This window comes from Myodes glareolus, chromosome 12 (assembly GCF_982192425.1).
Source record: "Myodes glareolus chromosome 12, mMyoGla1.1, whole genome shotgun sequence".
Classification (NCBI taxonomy): Eukaryota; Metazoa; Chordata; class Mammalia; order Rodentia; family Cricetidae; genus Myodes; species Myodes glareolus.
Window position 1 is genome coordinate 8,341,511 of NC_142037.1, and position 13,504 is coordinate 8,355,014.

Consider the following 13,504-nt stretch of genomic DNA (forward strand, 5'->3'; position numbering starts at 1 on the left):
TCACTAGCTACCTAATCAGTCCGCTCAATTGAACTAAAAGAGTTGTTTCACCAATGGTGTTTAGGAATTGATACCAAAAAAGGCGGGAAACCTCCTATTTCCTCAGAGGCAATTCACACAGTGGGTAAAGACCCTAAGCAGAGAGGCAAAAGCACATGTCTTCAAATCCTGGCCTGCCTCATACTTGCCAAGTTGTACCCTGCTTCAGCTTTTCAACCAGTAAAACGGGGAATGTTAGATACAATCATTATGCAATAGATTCAACCTTGGGCCTACACAAGCAAAGCTACGTCACACATGCAGGGAACAACTCAGTAGATGGGCTTCAACAAGTGTTTACTGCTACCATTCCTACTGCTCTTTACTGTTGGCTAAGACTCTAGTCCTGCTTTGGTGCCTCTGATATGACCAGAACAAGGACGGCAGAGTGGAAAAGCCAAGGAGACAGATACAGGATTACTTGTGTTGGCTGTCCTACTCCATGACAGAGTGTCCATAAATTGAAGCCTTACAAATGTTACCATGCTAAAATTTCCCCCCACATTTTGTCATGTGCCCATCAAACTAACACTCGTGGGCATTTCTGCTACCAACAACCCGTGTGCATAGGGCGCAAGGGGCGGGGGGGGGGGCAGCATAGCTTCAGTGGCATTGTGAGAACGAGGGAAACAAGGCTTTGAAAGAGGAGATCTGACTGACCGGAAGCCAGTCCTGCTGGGCTCCCCCCTTCCCCCCCCTGCAGGAGGCAGCTGTGTCTTGTTTCTGCTCCCCTGCAGCCCAAGCCACAATGCCCTAAGCTGCAAAGAGAGGGCAAACAACATCAAGGGTACGTATGAAGTGCACAGCTTGCATGAATACTCAGTAGAAAATTACCCCCGTGAGCCCTTGTCAAGACAATGTGCTAAGGAGTGGCTCAAAAATCAATTAAGGCTTGTGTGAGTCTTTGTCATGTGCCAAAGATCTGAAGGCTGGTTTAGGAATGCCCACTATTTATAACACAGCAGCCCCAGTGAGCTAGGTTTTGTTTTGGTTTTTTTTTTTTCTTTCTCTTTGCTCCTTGCCTCTCAATTCCTACCTCCAATGTCCACAGCTAGAAATTAAGCATGCCCGACTTCAAGAGAAGAATAAAAGATCTTTGTTTGGAGGGTGTGCAGAGTGAGGAATGCCACTTGCCAGCAATTAATCTCAGGAAGTGAACTAAATGCCCTGCCGCAGCAGAAACACAAAAAGCCTGCCTCGAAGACAAGAGCCTGAAGCGAAACCACAAATCCCTTTCCAAGCAAACCTGCTGTGAGAAAGTCGAATTATATTATAAAGAGTAGAGTTCCCCTTACAGCTGAATATAGCAAATCCCAGTTTACTGTGTGGCTTTCAGTTCAACACTGGGCTTCAGAAACTTACATTAAGACACAAGGAACCCAACAACGTCCAGAAAGAAGGAAGTGGCTAGGTGGCTTCAGAATTTCACCCTTCTCCCTGCTTAACTTTAACGTTTCATCACAGGGTAAGGCCTTTCCCATCATCACAAACACCCCCCCCACAGACAGAGGCTGACCCCATCCTGCAGCGGACTCCCAGCAATGGGCAGCAGCCGGGTGAAATCAGAGCACAAGCCCTCCACAAGCAACAGAGCATCTGGGCTATCAGATGCCGTTGTGCCGAGTGTTTCTTAGACTTCATCTTTCAGCTAAAATGGTTCATCCTCGGTTTCAGTGACTTCTGTACCTATAGAGGTACAAGTTGTTCCTTCAGGGAAAAGAATCTGTATGTCTGTCTCACTCATTAAATGGTAAGTGTTGGGAGGACTTGGATCTTGCCTTTTCTCCCCATGCATTTTTCAGCAACCAGTAGAGGATACGGCGAATGCTCAATAAGCAGCCAGGATTACAGTAAGAACCAGTCAAAGAGCTCGTGTCTCTGAGCATCACTAGACCTATTATGCAGTCCAGGATATGTGCCCAGCAAGAGCCCATTTCTTTTGTTCTCTTTTGATGACTTGCTCTGGTCTTTTCTAATATTTTTCACAAATAGACAGTGTATTTGAGTTAAGACAGACTATACACCATTAAGAAGGGCATCATGGTGGGAAGGAAGACTATAAAGTATGTCTTTAAGCAATCAAGGCTGCCTGGAGTTTGCCTGGAGCCAGCTGCCCTAAGTACTCAGCAGGGAGGAACCAGGTGTGACGTCCTTAGTGGTCCAGACAGATGTTATTAATGAAGGAACGATTCAGGCTCCAGTGCAAAACATGAATAGTTCTGAAAGGTGGGGCCTATCCCTTCAAGTTTCTCTTCTTGCATTGGTTCTAGTAAGAAGATGGTTCTGGGCAGATACATCCCACTCCTGAGTGCCTTTTGACTCCTGGCAAATAGTATTTTCTATTCTGCTGTGAGGATACTGATCTGTACGGCCTGGCACCTGCCAGAATCCTTCTACTCTGCATCGACCCTCTTGACAGCCAGCCTGGCCTCTGAGATGCGGCCTTCTAGGACTCAGTCACTGCTCTCCACCAGACAGTCAACCATGGAGCCACCTCAACAAAACTTTCACGCCGTGTTCGCGCCACCCAGTGTAAACATGGAACCCTCTCAGCTTCCCTGGTTCTAACAGCATCAGTGTTTCCCATCTCCCCCTAATACGGTATCACTTATTAGGTGTCCTCCTCAGTGGAAAGCAGAGGTTACTGCTGTTACGCTGAAGAAATGGCTCAGGGAATGGACATGGTCCTTGGTTCTATACGATGCTTCTGAAGTGAAAGGACAATGCCCTCCAGCTGAGCACAAACTTGTCCTGATTCCTGTGTCAAGTTCGTCCAAACTTTGGAATTATGACACCCATGATGTTTTCACTCTCTGGTCATGGGGGACTCACAAGCTGTTAGCTTGTGCCTTAGGGGATGGATTTACTTAGCTAACCTGTCCCTGCTTCCTTTCTTTTTCTGCCCAGTGGAAAAACTGTGAGAGAGGCATTCTGTCTGCAACCCTGAGTGGGCTTCAGGCCAATTTTACATTTCCTATCCTTAGAATCTGTCTCACTGGTGGGGACTGGTATGAGAAGTCCTAACAAAAGGTCTCCATGAAAGTTATGAGTCAAAAGAGAGGAGATGCGACTTAACAAGTAGATGTTCATTTCACCCACTGATCAGCCAGTGCCCAAGACAACAGTCTGCTCCCTCAAATTCTATTCCCTTCCTTCTCAGGAAATGGAGGGCTAAGGCTTCCCGGGTCTCACGACGTGAAATGCTCTTCGAAGAGCTCAATGTCTCTGTTTGGGGCATCATTAATTATCTGTGCTGGCCTGAGTGAGAGATACCTCTTTGTATAAATTATCTGCCTGACATATCCCACAGAAATCCTCATTTCTAGGCTTCTCTGCCTTGCTCAGATTGCAAAAGTCATGTCAGAAATACCACGTGACCTAAACTGAGACCTTCTGAGTAAGAAAACCATGACAGAGGCTGGGGTTGGATGGGCTCCCTCTTACACATCTCCACATTTATAAATGCAGAATGGTCCTGATGGGGGACTCCATGGCCACCCTCATACCATTAGCAATGATCCTCCCACACCCAACTTAGGGTACCAATTCCTCAAAAACCTACAGCAGGCAAGATTCTCCATGATTGGGAAGCTAGAATACACACACATTTTCAACTCCAGTGATGTGACTCCACGGACCCATCAATGCAGTCATAATATGCCATGTACCGTGGTCTAAGGGCAACAACTCTTTCCTCCATCTTTCTAAGACGTGAGACTCCCCAGATGTGATGGACTTCACCTCTCTATGCCCACGCTTCTTCATCTGTCATATGGGGAACTTATACTTGCTAAGAGAACTACAGTTATCAATGAGCTTACGTACACAACACTCTGGAAATAATGCTCGGGCAACCACGAGCCAGAGGTGGTAGTAACATCAGTAGAGACTCTCCTATACTGATGGCAAATGGCACCTCCTTCTCAAATCAGCCACAGCTGCTCAGAGGGACAGCAGTATTTCCATGTTCACAGGCGCAATAAACCCTTACTCGACTGTGCAGCGCGGGCTTCCCCGTCGCATTTTGAAGACTGGATTCCCCTCTACCACACCATACGTATCCCTCAAAGACTTCCCACAATACATGCAACACAGTAGGCCCTCATGGAACATCTGTGCACTGAGAGTTAATCTGGGAGGTGAGCAGGCACCTGAGGCACATACAGCCTTCTGAGATTCCATTTGAGGACACATGTGAGAGCCCAGGTACAGATTCTCATCATCTGAGAAAGCATGTGAGAAAACAATCCCTCGAATATGGCTGTGAACAAACTGAAGGTGATTCATTTTGCGATACCTGGGCAGGGAGCATGGGGAGGTTAGATTCACATTAGTCTGCTTTAACCGTTCATCACACGACGGGCAGCAGATTGTAACTTGCTTTCCTAACTTTCTAGACAGTTCTCATCAAATTCTTGCCCTACAGGGACTTACAGCTGAGGAGAGACATGGTTACCCTCCAAAGCAGTGATCAACTTGGGAGGGACAACTAGGCAGCAGGTGTGGTATCTGGGTAGAAACTGGGAAAAGTTCTTCCACTAACTCCAGATTAAGAAACCAGCAAAGAAGGAGAGAGAAAGAGAGAAAGAGAGAGACAGACAGACAGAGACAGAGACTCCGGGACACCGTGACTCATTTTTCAGTGGGTACAGTGCCAAAGGTTGTCTGTCATCGCACATCCAGCCTCACTGCCAGGGCCACGGATGGCGATGGGGCTGTTTCTGTCAGGCTGACTAAAGTATCTACTATCACAAAATCCAGACACACAAACACAAAACAAAAACAAGGCTGTTCACGTAATGATCACAAAGAGAATGAAGTGGCACGAAGTCGTCAGGGTGAGCCTGACACCAGAGCAAATGGGAGATGGGACCATTAGTGCAGAGTCCCCACATTTCCTGCTGGCACATGATTTGGAGGACGTCCTCACTCCGGGGGGCAATTTTATTTGTCAAAGCGCAGGGTGGTAAATTACAGACCATCACACGCCATTCTGGGCTCTGAGTTTCTCTGGAGCTATTCGTATTACCACCCATAGGCCACTAAAACCTGCCCATACTCAGAATGATTGATTCTGCTCAAAAGCGAGGCACGGATCTCCAGAAAGCCCACTTCAGCTAAGTCATTAGCTTCTTTAAGGATCTGGGGTGGGGGAGGGTTCATGAGGAATAGGACCGGGGAGTCCCATCTTCTGAAGAGTAAAAAGAGGTGTTTGAAGAGGTAGGAGGAAGCAAGAAGGCAGGAAGGAGCTGGGTGTGGAGCAGCAAAAGGAATCTGGAAAGAACAGGGGCCAGGGCCTCACTGACAGTGCCATACAATCAAAGGCCAACCGGGAGGCTCTGTGGTTGGGTCCTTCATTGTTACACTGGATGTGAAGGAAAATGGAGGACCCAGCGGAGGCCATGTCCCTGTTTCTCTGAAATTAGCTGGAGAATGTCACCTGGGAGAAAAAAGACAAAGAGGGGTGTCCTGACTTGCATGGCCTGGACTGTCCCAGGGAAGCTCTGATGGAGGCCATTGCGGACAGGTGAGATAAGGCACCCAATGATGGTAACTTTGGAGGGATCAGCAGTCCATGGGCACCAACAGAAGAAGCCTTGGGTTTTGTAGCTTGGCAAGTTTCGGCTCAGCACCTGACCCCCATTTAGCTATTCTGATGCACTACGAAGAAGACAGCTCTGGCCTGGGATGGCTGTCTCCCTCAGCCCCTCTCAGGCAGGCAATGAAAGCAAGATCCACTTTGAAAATTCTCCCCCATCATGCAAACTGACATGGGCATGCTTTTCAAAAACCCACAGCCAATCTGTTGATCATTACTTATTTACAAAGGCCTTCAGGCAGAAAGTCCTGTAAAAACCATACTTGATATGGTATACACTAGCTTTTTCTGCTTATGGAAAAAAGTCCCCCCAAGGCTACTTCAAACCATCACTTTCTATTGCACATAAAATGTAGCACGTAACACTAAAGTATTTAATATATATGCTATAATATATCTACAGGAAAGGCATTTGTGTAGAAGTATGTTACCCTGGATTTGGTAATTTGATGTTTTGCTGAAGGCTACGACTTAAAAAAGCCTCCACCTCTTACAGGAGACCTGTCATCTTGGTACCCAAGAGCCAACAGAATAAAGAAGTACCCTTAAGCAGCAAAACTTTGACACAGCTTTGAAGCATATGAAAACAGTGTAACTCCTCAGAATTATTATTACTCAAGATCAAAGCAACGAGTCATACTTTACATAGCAAACAGGGACAGGGAATTTGGCTCCCAAGGTTTCATATTTTTCAGATTCCTCTTTATTTATTTATTTGCTTCTCTAAATTTAGGCAAAAGAAAGCACTTGGGCTTTTCTCTCCTTTAAATGGAGAAAACTATTAGCATTAGCTAAGCCGATTACCTGAAGGTGAGTAAACAGGACTTGAATGCTAGGCTGACAACTGGCGTCATAAAACCCAGTGGCTTGGCAGCTGGTGCGTTTCATTCCTTCTCATAGTAAACTGTAAACATGCCTGTAAATCAGCAGAGCCCCAGCAAGGCGGCACAGAGGAGGCTTAGGACACTGAAGGAAGCCCTTCACAGAGCAGAGAGGGGCACACATGACAAGAGAGCGAGAAAGGGCCAGGTGGATCTGCCACTGGGAAGCCATGTCCCCATCACTGAAATACAAGTCCCTATCTAAGTCTCAGAAGGGTGGACAGAGGTGAGGCCAGCACAGTGGAGAAGTGCATATCAGTGAACTAAAGGAGAGGGGTCCTTGTCCATGGAAGAGCAAAGCTACGTCAGGGAGGCAGGGATTTCCAGAAGAGGAACGATTTAGGGTGAGCAGTACAGTTCTGAAATCTCAGGCCCTTTCCTCCCTCTCTTTCTCTCTGTACAACACACGTGAGTGCGCGCGCACACACACAGACACACACGTGTGCATGCGCGCACACACACACACACACCAGAGAGACAACCTCATTCCTCAGGCACTATCCACCTTTTCTTTTGAGACAGGGTCACTCACTTAGAGTTCTCTGATGTAGAACTAACCAAGTAGCAGGGTGGCTGGCCAGCAAGCCCCAAGAACCCACCAGTCTCTTTCTCTCCAATTTCAGTATTATCCATGAGCCTCCGCACATGGCTCCGCCCCAGCACCCGTGGGTTGTGGGTCTCAAACTCAGGTCTTAAGTTTGTAGAGCAAACCCTTTACCCTTCGAATTATCTCCAGGACCTGAAATCATTCCTTCTCATAAAAGTGTGGGAGAGTTACGAGGTTTGAGGAAATAGATGATGGGGCCGGGGGACAATCAAAGAGACAAAGGTGACACAAGAAGAATTTGCCCAAACAGGAACTTGTAGAGTTGTATTGAGACTTTGTTTTAATTTACTATTTATTAGATGTTGTCATAGTTTAGAAGTGGGAGAAAAGAAAGGAAAAGAGAGACAGACTGAGAGAAGAAGGAAGGAAGGAAGGAAGGAAGGAAGGAAGGAAGGAAGAAAGGAAGGAAAGTTGCTAGCACACCCAGTTCCATAATTAATATTGCTTTGAACCTGAGCAGAGCTGGATTACTTTTGAACTTTACATTGGCAAGCCCACGGATTATTAAACTTTTTTTTTTCTCAGTCAAAATCAATTAACAGAAATTTGATTTTCATCGACAGGATAAAAGGAAGGTAATCTCCAGGTTCATTTTTGATTGTGATGATACATCTCACATATGGCCTTAAGTACAGAAACCAGTCCTCAGAGGGACTCCAGCAGAAAGAGCCTTGCCGCAGGCAAACTAAGCACAGAGTTCCTCTGATTGGTTCCCGGCGTCATTAGTGCCACTGCTGTTTAGTAACTACACACAGACAGGACATGGTGACAGCTAGGACTTTAAAGCCTATGTATTTTTCAAACAGCTTTTCAAACTGTTTTTCGTGACAGAATTTTTTCAGCTCTATCATTAACTGCTGACAAGCTGACAGAATAAATACTCCAGCCTTTAAGAAGCCATCTAACAATCTCTCTCCCCTCCCCCACGGAGCTGACTGAGGAGGAAGGTCTGGGCCTGGGCTTCAGCAGGTGGAGAGGCCTGAGAAGGAGCTGGGGAGGGGACCATGCTGGGGGATCTGCTTACCTCATCAGCTTCGGGGAGGTGTTGGGTGAGTTCCTCATACCCCCATTACGTTGCTTTTTTTTGGGTGACACCGTTGGCGGCTGCTCATCTTCAACTGCAAATACAGGCAGCTTGTGAGATTATGAACAGTTTGAGGGAAGACTGCGAAACACAGGCAAGATATCAAAGGACACACATTCAAGGCTCAGTCACTCACTAGAGAGTCAGGGCTGCCTTTAGAGGCCCAGTAACAAAGACGGAATGCGTTAGTCAGAGAGGCCGGCTGAGAGGAGGGTGAAGCAATATTGCTTTATGCACCAACCCTTGAACATGCACTGTAAAGAGACTAGAACAACCTATAAATGCCCTGGTGTAAGAAAGAATGAGAAAATAGTGATTTATCCACATATAAAAATACATATCATTATTTTTAGGAGTTAATTTTGGTTAGGAGTTAACACTTTGCTTGGTTGAATAATCAAATGAATTTTCTTGTAACCAAAATCAGAACTAGAGTTGTATTTGAGGTAGCGGATTAGCAGCCTGCCTGCTACTTCTGCAAATGAACCAACATAACTGGTTCCCAGCCCTTGCACCCACAGCAAGAGCCTTGAAGAGAGGCAGGGATTCCAGGCCTTAGCTGCTCATGTTTCACTGGCAGGGTTCCCAGGGCTGGGAACCCTAGTGCATGTGGGCTCAAGAGTCCCCAGCCCAGCTCAGCTCTCTTCCTCGCAGCGGCCACCAGGGGGCGAACTTGGGGCTGGAGAGAGCACTGGAATGAAGGAGAAGGCTGTCACTGAATGATGACACCTCCGAAGGAGGCAGTGGAGGATGGAGGGCGGCAGAGAGGCCTGGAAACCATAAGCTTGCTTTCCAAATGTCTGAACCACATAGATCACTAAGCGATGTGAAGCTTTACTCACAGACAACACAGCACACTGCACTCGGCTGCTTTTGCCCAGAGACACCCACTAATAAGCACTGGAGATGGGTTAGCCTGCACCATGCTTGTTTTCTAAGAGCGCTGCTGGACAATTAGCAGATACTTGCCCAGCCTGTCACCCAAAGACATGTGCAACACAATTCTAGCCCTGCTCTCCCCACCCTCACACAGTCCAGGCTAACACTGTCATGCCGAGATGGTGATAGAGGATCCTCGGAGTTTCAGAGATGATTGTCATATGACTAGGAGGAAACAGCCCTGAAACTCATAATGCATGGAAGTAACCTTAAAGCTAAGAAGAGAAATATTAGTGGTGACAACATCAAAAGCAGCTTGGTGTATGTTAATATGTATGAGGCTTAGGGGGGCAGGCAGCCAGCTCAGCTGCTTGCTGTTGTCCAGACGACCCAATAACAGAGCATGCTCTCTAGAGCGCCTCTCTGAAAACCCTAAAGAAACATGGGCAGTGAGGACACACAGTGCCAAAGGGGTTCCGCCGGTCTAACTGACCCCCAGATTTGCTTCAGAATGTCACACCTCTGCCCTACTGTCGGTTTGGGGTTACCTCATTCTGACTGACCCAAGGCAAGGGGAAAATGGTGTGACTGGGTGAGAGGAATACCAGATGGAATCAAGGCCAGAAAGGACCTGCAAAGACTCACAACCCATTCCCTCTGCCACCTGCTCCCTCCTCCACCCCCACCGCCCACCCTAGGCTCCACTCAGGCTGAGACCCTATCAGTCACCTAGCGCTCCAGGCTGGGGCGATGTGGCTGGGAGGATATCACGTCTTATCAGAAATGAGTATCCACAGCAAATCACACTGAGACTAAACAGCACTTAAAAGATTAAAGGAAATAAATACAAGCCACATAAATGGTATTGAAAAAATCACTTAGAGTTGATATGCATCTCTCAGCCAGCAAACAGGCACTCTGAATTTGACCTGAATTCATCTTCCTTTCAGAGGACAGGGGACAGGCATCCAACGCAATTCAAAGCAGGCTAAAGTGTGAGTGTATGTACGTGCTCACACACATGCCTAAATATACTTTTACATTTCCCCACCTTAGACTGGAGAAGAAAGCTTGCGTTGATTCTTTGCATAATCCAAGGCCACCTTTTAATATGGGCCACTGTTAAACTGCAACAGCGTGACCCGGAGAGTTGTTAGTATACTACTTAAATGAGTGTTTTATTTTTGAGAGCATAAGTATGTTTATTGGGGGTATAAATTATCCGTCTCCTTTCATAAGCTTACAGAACAATGCCCCAAAAGGTCTTTCATCTATCCTAGTCAAAAACTGTCAGCTTCCTCAAGACCACTGCACGTCACCATGGCTGTGGCCAATTATGGAAAGAGTCTCTATTAGTTACTTTCATTGGCTTTTCTGCTGAACTCTTTGCTTAATTTTTTCTTCCCCATTAGCTCTGGGCCTCTAAGAAAATATCCTCTTTGATTAAGCATCCCTTTTCCTTTTACCTAGCCTCTGCTGTTAGCTGCCACGGCTCTTCAGATGGGAGATCTGCAAGTTCGTATGTGTTAGCCAGCTCTGGGGAGACACCTTACTGTGGAAAGAGTGTGATGCCTGCTTCTATGCAAGGCAACTATTTATTTTCATTGCAACTCTGAGAGATCATTCATCATAATCACAGTGCATTTAAGCTGGGATTTGTTCACTTCAATGGAACCATGTTCAAAGCTTTATTTGGAGCCTGGAAATCTGGTCCCTGAAGAGCTGGGATGGAAAATGTCCTCAGCTTAAATATATGAATACTGTATAATGGATAACATTACACATGGTTTAGATCTCAGCAGAGGAGCACGGATAAATTCTCCTTACTAAGTAGGACATAACACATATTTAATTCTTATCATTTCTATGAGTTCCACCAATTTCTGTATATTTAAAGAAAGCAGATCTAGAAAAACTTGTAGCTGAGCTCTAAGACATGATGCTTGTTTCATGGCTTCTATGACTACACGGGAGAAATAAAAATGGGATTAAAGGAGAGACTGAAATTTACTCACTTTCATGAAAGACAAACATGTTGTAGCAAACCACTGCCTCGCAAACAGGCACACTCACAGGCTTGCATTTAACCTGCTTTCTGGCTAACTGTAATACACCTTCCTAGCATTCTTCCTGGCCTCTGTGTGGAGCGAGCTGCAGGAAGACAGGCTCCTTTAAAGGAGCCCGAGTTACCAGCTTCTTCAAAATACAAACAAGTTCGGGAATCTAATGTGGAATTTTTATAGGAGGCAAACTCTCTCCAGTCTCCGAGTCCTCATAAAATTCAAGGGCTTGTTTTTGCACATCCCTAAGTATAACACTTAATGTTCTGTTGTAACTTCCCAGTGCTCTCTTGTCTAATAGGCCCTGAATCTAACAGTTTTACAGTTTGGGGAGAAGAGTCAGCGTTAGAAAAATGTCAGGCTGGCCTAATGAGGCTTCAGATCCCCTGGTTTGCGCTGGAGTTTAATTTAAACTTACAATGATGTTTTAACATGTTTGCGTTTTCTTGACTAAAGAGGATTCATTATTTCAGTGACATAACCTCCAGACAATGCTCTGGGAATTGATTTAAGATGTGGCGGTAATTCCAACAGCCTTAACGCGGAGCTCAACATCTGTAACAACATTTCATTCCACTTTTCATCAGCATTCTGTTTTTAAGCAACAGCAAAGCAACATCTTCCAGAAACACTGGCCAGGGGCCTGGCCTTACTTCAAAATGATCACATATTTTACCAGATTTAAAAAAAAAAAAAAGAAAGAAAGAAAAGAAAGAAATCTCTGCCTTTGTGTTACTCTCTAAGCAGCAAATATTATGGTGGGGTTCACCGATGCCTCTTGTTAAGGGTCCTTGAAATGGGCATGGCTGTGATTTTCAGGTTGCCCGAGCAGTCTAATACTTGTGTGGGATGAATCCAGCAGTCTCCTCCAGCCTAGGGCATTTCCCTCTTCCCTGTTTTCTTCATGAGATTTAGCAGGGGGTGAAGGATGAAGCTCTTAGATTTGAAGGTGGGTTTGTTGGCTGGGGTTAAAAAATAGCTCAAAGCAAATAAACTCAGAAAAGTAATAAAAGGCAAAAACTCATAAACATGAGTCAAACAGCTATCTCCATTACGTTATTAATCACCACATCTGGAGTAACCCACATCTGCACACACTTAGCAGATCATTAGTAATGTCATATTCACACTGGAGTCACTCAAAATAAATGGCATGCTTGAACACAAAGGGACCACGCTGAAGGGGCTTCCTACTGAAGTCAGGGCGCAAGCTGCTAGTTGGAGAGTGGGGTCGTTTTACTGATTATCCATTTTTTTTATGGCTTTTCTGTTTCAAATTTTGTGGCCCAAACAAGTTAATGCATGCTGAAAGCCACGGTAGTCCTCTCTCTTCTTCAACTGAGCTTAGCATGTTACAGAGAAAGTCTGAGGGGCACCAGGCAACGATTACACATCGGGACAAAGCCCAGCACTCTGTCACCTGGCTTGGGCACATGTTGAGAATTGGGAGTTGCATTCTTGTGCACAAACGGGTCTTTGTGATAGCGTGCTCTAGCTTCAGCCTTGACTGCCGAAGAATAAGGAGAGAAGAAAATTGAAATTAATCCCTAGTGAATTGGTCATTACAAAAGTTACCAACTGGTTTTAACACTAAATACAACTATCCTTTCGTGTTAGAATAGAAGTTTCTCCCCCATGGCTGAAGAGGAGGGTCTTTTCTTTCTTTTTCCCTCCATTGACTTCCAGAAAGACTCGGTGGAGGAGTGACATCTGAAAATTCAGAAAAAAAAATCTTCTTTGAGTAGAAATCTCCAGACATATAAAGAATTCCTCTTCTCACCCACAACACACATGGACACACACACACCAAAACCAGTTTCACAGCAGGATCAGGGCTACTAGCTACTAGCTGGAGAGAGTCCTGCTCAATGCTCTTTACATTTCAAGTCTTTAGCCTTCGTTGCTATCCTGCTGCTTCTCTTCCCAGACCATCAGCCTGATTGGCCATCTTGGTTTTGACATCACTGCTGAACTTGATCTAAACCTAAATGCCACACCTCAGACACTTCTCAGACAGGGTAGTGCTAGGGGTTTGGGGTATAGCTCAAAGGCAGAGAGCTTGCTCAGCATGTGTGATAATGCCCTGGGTTCTGTCCCCAGCACCATCCCCTCAGCAAAAATAACAAATACAAAGAGTCTGATGTGTCATATTTCTCTGTGATATCAGCGGAACACAGGAACTTTCCAGAGGGGTCATGTTTGCTCTCTACCTGCTGTCTGGCTAACACTAAGGATAAACACTGAACACATGATTGCTGGGGTAAAGGGTAACACAAATATGTCTCCTAGCATCTCCTTCAAAACAAGCCATGGAATCTCTAGTAACATCATCATTCTTCAATGAGAGGCACCATG

At 45.8% G+C, this 13,504-nt stretch overlaps 1 protein-coding gene across 16 annotated transcripts in view; it reads right to left on the reverse strand.

Moving 5' to 3' along the window:
• The window catches only part of Kcnma1 (potassium calcium-activated channel subfamily M alpha 1), a 720,864-nt gene that overhangs the window by 93,537 nt on the left and 613,823 nt on the right, over positions 1-13,504 (reverse strand). For all 16 annotated transcript variants that reach the window (XM_085698388.2, XM_085698387.2, XM_085698389.2 and 13 more), the window contains one exon: positions 8,151-8,244. In XM_085698388.2, the coding sequence (XP_085554514.2) occupies positions 8,151-8,244 (94 nt within the window). The remainder of the gene's footprint in view (positions 1-8,150; positions 8,245-13,504) is intronic.